This window comes from Alligator sinensis, unplaced genomic scaffold, assembly GCF_000455745.1.
Source record: "Alligator sinensis unplaced genomic scaffold, ASM45574v1 scaffold995_1, whole genome shotgun sequence".
In the NCBI taxonomy this organism is placed as follows: Eukaryota; Metazoa; Chordata; order Crocodylia; family Alligatoridae; genus Alligator; species Alligator sinensis.
The window spans coordinates 484,483-493,368 of record NW_005842960.1 but is presented as its reverse complement, the minus strand read 5'-3'; the positions used below and the strand labels follow the sequence as shown (position 1 = coordinate 493,368).

Here is an 8,886-nt window from a genome sequence, read left to right as displayed (position 1 = left end):
GGGAGAGAACAGAACCTCTTCACCATTGGCCCACTTGAATATTCCTTGTTTTTCTGCATCAAAGAGACCAATCCAGAAATATTTTTCTGATGTCAGCCCAACCAGACTAATCAGAAAGGCTTGTTCATACCTGCCCAAAAGATAATAAGCAGCAAACTGAAGTAAAACAGATAATTTTTCATGTTTGTGTTAGTGGGATGTAATCTGTAATCTAAACAAGAAATTCAGACAGCAATTTAACTTTGGCAGTTTATAATGTATAACAGTTCTGCAATATACTACAAAGCCCTTCAAATAAACCACAAAGACTTGCTGAAGAATAGGAAGAGAATGATGAAACCAGCAATATTTTTTGCTGCTGTTCAGTTTTGTTTTGGGTTTGTTTGGGTTTGTTGTTTGTTTTTGAGTTGTTTTGGGGGGATGCTTTTGGGCATCATACTGTCCTCCTGATATTAATATTAAGGAAGGCAAGTCTGATTAGGTGTTGTGTGGTTTTCTTTAATGAGTTTAAAAAAAAACCCATTTTTTCCTTGAAGACAATTTTGTATTCCATGGCCATGTCCAGACAAGTGCAGGCATTTGCTTCCCCGGGGACAAGAAGCAGAAGCACAGCTTGCACCACTGCTACTTGTCCCTGGGGAAGGCCCATGCCACACATGCTCTGGCATGCAACAGGTTACCCCAGGTGGGGTAAGGGAGGCTGGGCCAGCAGCCTTACCTGGGGTCTGTGAAACCTGGTAGGTAGCCAGAGCATGACTCCAGCAGGCCAGGCTCCGGTTTTGGGTGGCGTGCACTGAAGCCACGTGTGCTGCCCCACTTTCTTTCCATGCCGGATTTTTTTAACCTCAGGATCTCCTGGGTCAACCCCCTCTCCCCCTCCACCCATGCTGAAAGGTAGCAGCATGGGAAATGCCTGAATATGCAGCATGTGGTATGACAGACGGGGCTGCGGCTCCCCCTACCCTGTGGCCACGCTCATCTGGACATGGCCCATGATAGCAAATAAATCCAATATTCAATTTTCAGCCTTTTACATACAATTTATGCCATTTTTTTATTGAACATGATATTAGTTTTGTTAAGAAGAAAATATCTGATAACTTAGATCTTTCAAAGTTTTTCCATTGTTGTCAGATTTAAAAAGTAAAAGAAATGTCATTACTGTACCGATTTTCAACCGTTGCTATGTAACCATTGTTCTTTTGACATGCTTTATTTGCTTCTAAAAATGTTTCAGATACATTTCCAATAGAATAGCAAAATGTTCCATATCTTTTCCATCCCTGTAACATGATAATCAAGCATCTGCATGAATTTTTAAAAGCTGTAATATAATACATTGAATAAACAATGCCCATTTACAATTGCTTTAATTATATGCTGCTTTGCAATTCACTGTACAAGCTAAACTAAGAAATACTGAAGGGGTAGGGATGGAGGAAAGTATTATGAATAGTTTCATAAAATTCATATTCACCATGCTCACTGTTTCCAATAGGGAGGCTGGTTTTGTAAAAGGTATGGTAGAAACACTGTACAAACCCCACAGAAATGGTTGATTGATTTTGTCTTCTCTGTGTCTACCTAACTTTGTTAAATTATATCTCTACTCTTTCCTTACTAGTAGTCTACTACAATATTTAAACAGCGTCAACAGTAATGCCAGATTTGAAAAGACATGGTAGCTTTGGAGAGGAAAGTCAGACGTGCTCTTGAGTTCATGAGTTGTCAAAATAAAATCTTAAAGTGGAAATGCTTAATGATTAATGGCCATATTTTCCCATAATGCATAATAGAAAAATGTATAATGCCCAATTTTTACATAGCCATTGCTACTGGGTACAGGGCTTACCAGCACAAATGGGTCCTTTAAATCTTCATGGGAGTCATGATTCAACTTAAGCACTTTCCTGAATTGGGGCCCATACCTAACAATGTTTACAAGACCTAAGGTTTTCACATCATTCATGTCCATTGAAAACTACCTCTATGGAAGCACGTACATAAATAAAATTCACACCATATTTGTCTTAGCTGAGAAAGCAGTATGTTTTCAAATTGAACATGCTTGAATTAACCATTCTGCACAGCAAAGTTGCCAGGGTTCATCAAGTGCTTATGTGCCTCCTACAAATGGCATACAGAAGGGAAAATGAAAGACAGTACAATTTAACTTCTGGATCCCAAGCTAATTTTTATTCTATTTATTGGTTATTCTCGTTTAAAGATATTTCTGACTTGGATAATGAAAGTTCCCCTCCATGCATACTCACTCTCTGGCAGCCTGCATCAGCACTTTCCTTTTCTTCAGGCACTTGTACCAAAGGTTTTCTTTTACAAACATAACCAGTTTTCTTTTTACAAACATGATCTGCCCAATAACCATCCTAAATATGTCAGGAGAAAGAAGAAAATTAGTGTAGAGGGAGGTATAGTCATCAAACACTGCACATTTTCCTTTCTCTTTCATAAAAATATAAAATCATAATTCTTTCTTAAGTTCTTACCTTAATTGGTTATAAAGCGGACCCTCATCATGTTCTGGGAATTTTTACTGGTGGGAGATGACAGACTAGCTTGTGGCACTGCTGAGATCTGAATCTGTTCTAAAAAGTCTGTAGGTGATTTTAGAAATCTCATAAACCAAAACTGGCAGTGAAAGAAATATCTTGACTAAATTGCTTCTACCTTACCCGAAAATGTTTATCTGATGCTAAGATGGCTAAGTTCCTCCTTGTAATATTTCAGACAGAAGAGACCCTAAACACAGGCTTCACACAGATCCTATATTGTTGCATTGCCATTTTTAATTTGTTGGGGTGGGGAGGGAGAGGGTAGACTCAGACAAGCATCAGTTACACTCAAGAGCTGTTTCAAGTTTCTTTTCTTTATCACACTCGTGACCCTCAATAACTAAATGTTCATTAACTTTCATGGAGTCATCCTTCATCTATAAAAAGCCTTTTTTAGATGAAAGCTGAAACGCTGATCTCATCTTGTGAATCCAAGTTGCTAGTGTCTTGGCTGTTGTTAGCCTATCTATGCTTTTGTGTGATCCTAACCAGGTGCAAAAACAAGAAGTCAAAATCATGTGTATTGCATTGATTTTCTTGTACTGCATTACTATTGGCTGAATTATTTTACCTGGCCCTTCATAATTCCACAGTCTTCCTGCCTGTCATTTTCATGGGTTGGTTCTCCATGTAGCCATTTGGTGTATGTCACAGGAGTCCCATCACTCCATTCAAAATATATTTGAACCTTATTGTCATTTAGTCCAATCCACAACTCCTCTGTTGGCTCTAAAATATAAAAGCGTTGTGTCAATTATCTTTTTATAGAACAAAATTTCATGTAGTTTTCTGAATGAAAAAACTGGGTTCAGGAAGCGTAAGACTGTAGCATGGCTAATTTTTTCCATATCAATAATACCTGAGCTCCTCTCAAGTAGCAGCTTCTTTCAGAAGCCACAAGGAAAATATATAACCAGGCTTATACAACAATATGATGCCAGTCAAAATTATTTAGCTACTTCAGGTCAAATTCATAATTCTTTTTGGATCAACAGAAAATACTAGATTTTGATTTTAAAAAATTCACCCAGCTATATTTTTCCTAAGCATGCCCTGGTATATCTAGGATAATATTATACAAAAATAAAAATGACTTTCTCTCTCCAAAACCAGGTTTTGAATGTATGTGTTGGCATGCATTCAACAAAATTATCACTTGCACATTTAACAGAAAGATTTTAAAACGTATTAGAAAGGGAGGAATAATCCACAACACACAGCCTCAGCTGTGCTATGCTTGCCAGCATTACAACTGAATGAGAACTGGGTGTCATAATAAACCACAAAATGAACGTGAGCCACCAATGTGATACTGTAGCTGGCACAGCAAATCAAACACTGGCATGCCTCTATGGAGGCATCTCGAAAAAGGCTAAGGATATCATCCTTCTGCTCTACTCAGCCCTGGTGAGACCACAGCTGGAGTACTGTGTCCAGTTCTGGGTGCCGCACTGCAGGAAGGATGTGGAGAAGCTCAAGAGAGTCCAAAGGAGGGCCATGTGCATGATTAGAGGCGTGGAGAACAGGTTATATGAGGAAAGGCTAAAAGACTTGGGACTGTTCAGCCTGGAGAAGAGAAGACTCAGAAGGGACTTGGTGGCAGCCTATAAGTATATTGGGGCATACATCAGGGCCTGGGGGAGCATCTGTTCACCAAGGGAGGACAAGAAACAATGGGCACAAACTGATTGAAGATCACTTCAGACTGGACATAAGGAAAAACTTATTTATAACTCGAGTACCAAGGGTTTGGAACAGTCTCCCCCTAGAGGTGATACAGTCACCCACCCTGGTGATCTTCAAAAAGCATCTTGATGCCCACCTCGCTGGGATCATCGGATCCCAGCAGTCTTTCCTGCCCAAGTCCAGGGGGGCTGGACCCAATGTTCTGTAACGTCCCTTCCAGTCCCTAATATCTATGAAACTATGAGAACAGGGATAAGCAGCCCCCAGCATGTGCGCCAATTAGTGACATGTGGAGACACTTTCTTCGGCATGCCACCTCTGTGGTGTTGCTGAGAGTTTCACAAAGCTTCTCAAACTCAGCACAGGCACTGAGGGCAGGGTCAGCAGAACGCAGATTGCATTCCAGTGTCCCTGCCTGTGTTCTCCTGCCCCCGTCCCTGGTGCCTGCTGCAGCACTGGGAGGTTTTATGACGCTTTATGAATCACTCAGCACCACCACAGACATTGGAAGCTCCTCCCCCTCTGCATATATGAGGGAAACACATGGTTCTGGGCAGCCGATAGCTCAGTAGCCTCTTGGTGCTGGTGCCAATTTCTGTGCTTTGCAAACTGAGAATTTAAAATTATTCAGCTTATTTTGCTGTTTTCAATTATTGTATATTCCATTTTTGCTCCCTCTCAGACCAGTTTCTATTATTAAGTTTATTTTCCACTGTTAAATAGTTTCATACTTAGTTTTTGCTCTCTTCCAAACCAGTTTATATTAGGGCTGTGTGAAACAGCACCGTTTTGTTTTGACTTCTGTTTCACTGTTTCAAAGGGACACTGTTTTGTTTCATCATTTCATTTCAAAGCACTGTTCCTTTTCGTTTCGTTGAAACCATTTCGCTGTTTTGACACGTTTCAACATTTTGCCCATAAGCTATAATGGGGAATCATTAAAATGCCTATAACTTTGGAATTTCTTGCCTGACTTGGATGAAAATTTCAGAGATGGTAGCTCCTTCCATGGGCATGAAGCCTGACAAGTTTCAAGGAGATAGGTACAGGGGTTTCTGAGAAACCATACCTCAAGGTGCTAAAAGCAAAACCTGTGTCACTTGCGGGCAGCAGCAGCCTCCTGTTATCCCACATGCAGATCTGGGGGCCCGTGCCCCCGGGAAGTCTGTGGGGTTGTACCAGACTTCTCCCAGGGGAGTGGGCCCTCAGATATGTACGTGGGATGACAGAAGGCTGCCATGGCCACGTGGGCCGCTGCCACGTGGCAGGCTGCCCCTGCCACACCGGGCACAGCCCGCATTGAGCACCAGGAAGACTGGTGCTGCTGCTGGCCCCAGGCAGCAGCAGCCTCCTGTCATCCTTCACACAGATCAAGGGGCCTGCACCCCTGGAAGCAGGAAGTGGTGGGAGGCAGTGGAGAGCCAGTGGCAGAGCTGCTCGGAGCGCAGCCAGCCTTGTTGCGAGCACAGCCTTAGCCAGTGGCTTTGCGCCGCCTCCCGCCACCAGGCTCAGCTCTGTGAAGCTGGTGGAGCCACTCAGAATGCAGCCAGGTGGCAGGGGAGAGCCAGGCCTGTGCTCTGAGAGGCTCCACTAGCCCCATGGCACTCAGCCCAGTGGCGGAAGAGCCAGTAGTGTTGCCACTCCAAGTGGAGCCCTGGCTTGGAGCGTAGCTCTGGCAAGTGGCTCTTCCCCACCTCCTGCCACCAGACTCAGCTCTGTGGGGCTGTGGAGCATCCAGCTGCCAGGCTCTACTCGCCAGGGCTGCACTCCAAGCAGCTTCACCAGCCCCATGGAGCTCAGCCTGGTGGCAAGAGGCAGCAGGAGACCCAGTGAGTCTTGGAGTCGCTCCGAGCGCAGCCCTGGTGAGCACAGCCCAGTGGTAGGAGGATCTGCAGCCCCATGGAGCTGAGCCTGATGGCGGGAGGTAGGGGAGAGTCATTGTCCAGTGCTGCACTCGGGGCAGCTTCGCCGCTGGCTCTTCTGTCACTGTAAAAAAAAAAAAGCAATGTTTATTATTAGTAACTATATTAATATGCTGTGCATCCTGCCGTGTACCCCCACCCCAGTTTTATATTTCTGGTATGCCAGCACTCCAGCACTTTACAAGGTAGATGTCACAGGTTTTTTGGCACTCCAGCCAAAAACCATGCCTGTATTAGAAAAAACGTATACGCCCTGATAGTTATTTTTCAACACATATGCCCCATTCTAGTTCACAATAGAACATGCACTTGCAAAACCTGATAGGGCTTGCAGCCAAACAGCTTTGCAGTCATCTTTACTCTGACAAGAACTGCTGACACAAATCAAGTGCTGAAAAAAAGGAAATTGGTGGTTTCTTCAATAGGATAAATTTGGGTGTATATAAAGACATTTGGGGATGTTAGGGGGAGGTTAGACCAACTTTAGGGTGGTCACTCAATCTAAGGTAAGTCAAGATGTGGGGAGTGTGACTTGTGTCAGCATCCCTATATAACATAGCCAAGCTCTCCTGTTCTGCTGTTCCTGGCTTCTTGGCAATCATTACCTCAGTCACAGAATGCACTGACTGTGTGTTAGTCCCTTTTCTACTTCTGCCTCATCCTACCACCCTACCTGCCTAACAAAATATGGTTCAACAAAATATGGTTCTCCCTCTCCAAATGTCTTCCCAATGTTTGTCAGCAGTTGTCAGCATGAGACCTGCAGGGTGAGAAGCTGTAGGAAGAAAATAGGAACAATGCAAGTACAACAGCTAAGGTGATGCTGAAGTAATATGTATAATACTGATAGCATATTTCTCCCTTTTCCCCCCTACTTCTTTCTTGCTTGAGAAAACAAAGGCTCCTCAAAGTTATGCAAATTAGCGGCGCATATTTCCCAAAAGGAAGAAAAATTACCTTAACAGAGGCAGATAATTCTGATTTCTGCTCAGCCTTAATTAGGTGCAGCTGCTGCTCCCTTCATGCAGATGTTTGTGTTAATGCCATTGTTAAAACTAAAACTAAAATCAAATCACTGCTACATTTTAAAAGTGAATACATACAAAATGCTGCCAAATAGGAATACTCACTATACCCAAGCTGAGACACTATGAAGCTGTGCTCTTCCATATTATGAATACTGACAAGATCACCATCATTCTTTCTACAGGAAGTCAAAGCTTCTTCCCACACTTTGGGCTCCCTGTAAATCATGTAACAGTGACCAGCATATGACCTCCATCCATCTGGGCAACGAACAGACTCAAAGTCACCTAAAAATCAAGTTACACTGTTTCAGAGTATTTTAATAGCTGCACAAACTAAATGAGACAGGCAGTAGTTTCTCTTTCTGAATAAAAATCTGATGATCAGCTCTGCCATTACAGTCCAATGAAATATTAAAATGTGATCAATAATAAATATGTTAAATGTGAACATAAAAATATAGCATTTTACACTTTGTAAAATGAACACATTTGAATATAGGTATTAATTTGAATATCATATAAGATTTTAATCTATTGAAATTTAAAAATTATGTTAACTTTTTAATATTGACCTCATTTTTAAAATTTATTAGTAACTGACTATCACTTAACCAAATATTAGAAAATATTGTACCTAACAATCAATGTCTTTAGCTTGAATATTTTTTAAATATGCTGTTTCGGTAAGCAAGACCAAACTGATATAGGAGCAATTAGATTTTCTAGAAGGATATGTAAGGAAAAACTAACATAAAAAAGCAATGCTCTTAAAACACCTCTTGTAGCTCTGTGATATTCTAGTTCTCCTTCAGTATGTCATTGCTTTGTTTCTTCCCTCCTGTGAGAAAATAAGTCTGTTTGCTGTAGTTGGCAATTTGCTCCTGTTTTTACACCCATCACCAGAGGTATTCAAGTGAAGCATTTGATTGTCTGTTGTGCTTGGGAAAGTAAAGATTTAATATTCTTATGTTTCTCTCTCGTATTTCTATGCCAGTTTGTTATCTCTTATCAATTAAAATGCATTTCAACCTGTTCAGTTTTGCAAACTGGAATACCATACAATTGAGATGATCAGAGGTCAGTTCTGACCAATATACCTGAGGGAATATTGATATAATCTAAATGGGTATCTCCCCATTTGCAAATATAGCCAATTTTCTCTCCACATTCCCGGTTTTCCCATTTAAAATTCCTTCCAGGATTTAAAGCTGCGCAGATTTTCCCAGCATCTGAGGAAGGGTTTCCTGTGAGAAAGATACAAAAAGTGAACCTCCTTGAAAGCCCAGTAGAATTCTGAATTCAGAATACAAAGGAGAATACTCATTTTTCTCACTGAATTTCAGCCAGCAATATTCCACCTCTTTCCAGAAAAGAATTTACATTCATAGATGTTTATAGTTAATATAATTTCCAATAGTTGCCTGAATTGAGAGTGTAATGTTAAAAATAAAAATCACATCCTTCCTTCCTTGCTAATACCAATGGAACCCAAGGACAGAATTTAATTAAATTCGTGTGATAGTTTCTTCTGCTGATTCTTGAATAAACATGTTTTACAGAAAGAGTTATGAATTCATGTGCTGATAGAAGAAAGAGCAATTGATTGATTGATACTGAAAATAAGGCATAATATAAATTCTTTTTTTAATCATCTGCAAACCATTCATAGTTTCCCTA

General features: G+C 41.2%; 1 protein-coding gene across 1 annotated transcript in view; it reads right to left on the bottom strand.

Moving 5' to 3' along the window:
* Window positions 1-8,886, bottom strand: part of LOC102382922 (macrophage mannose receptor 1) — a gene marked incomplete at its 3' end in the record, with an annotated part of 64,416 nt that overhangs the window by 30,862 nt on the left and 24,668 nt on the right. Inside the window, exons 6-11 of the mRNA XM_014526090.2 lie at window positions 8,307-8,453; window positions 7,312-7,494; window positions 3,145-3,302; window positions 2,274-2,387; window positions 1,168-1,283; window positions 1-130 (exon numbers count right to left, since the gene is read on the bottom strand). The exon at window positions 1-130 is cut by the window's left edge and continues 16 nt beyond it. Coding sequence (XP_014381576.2) covers window positions 1-130; window positions 1,168-1,283; window positions 2,274-2,387; window positions 3,145-3,302; window positions 7,312-7,494; window positions 8,307-8,453 — 848 coding nt within the window. The remainder of the gene's footprint in view (window positions 131-1,167; window positions 1,284-2,273; window positions 2,388-3,144; window positions 3,303-7,311; window positions 7,495-8,306; window positions 8,454-8,886) is intronic.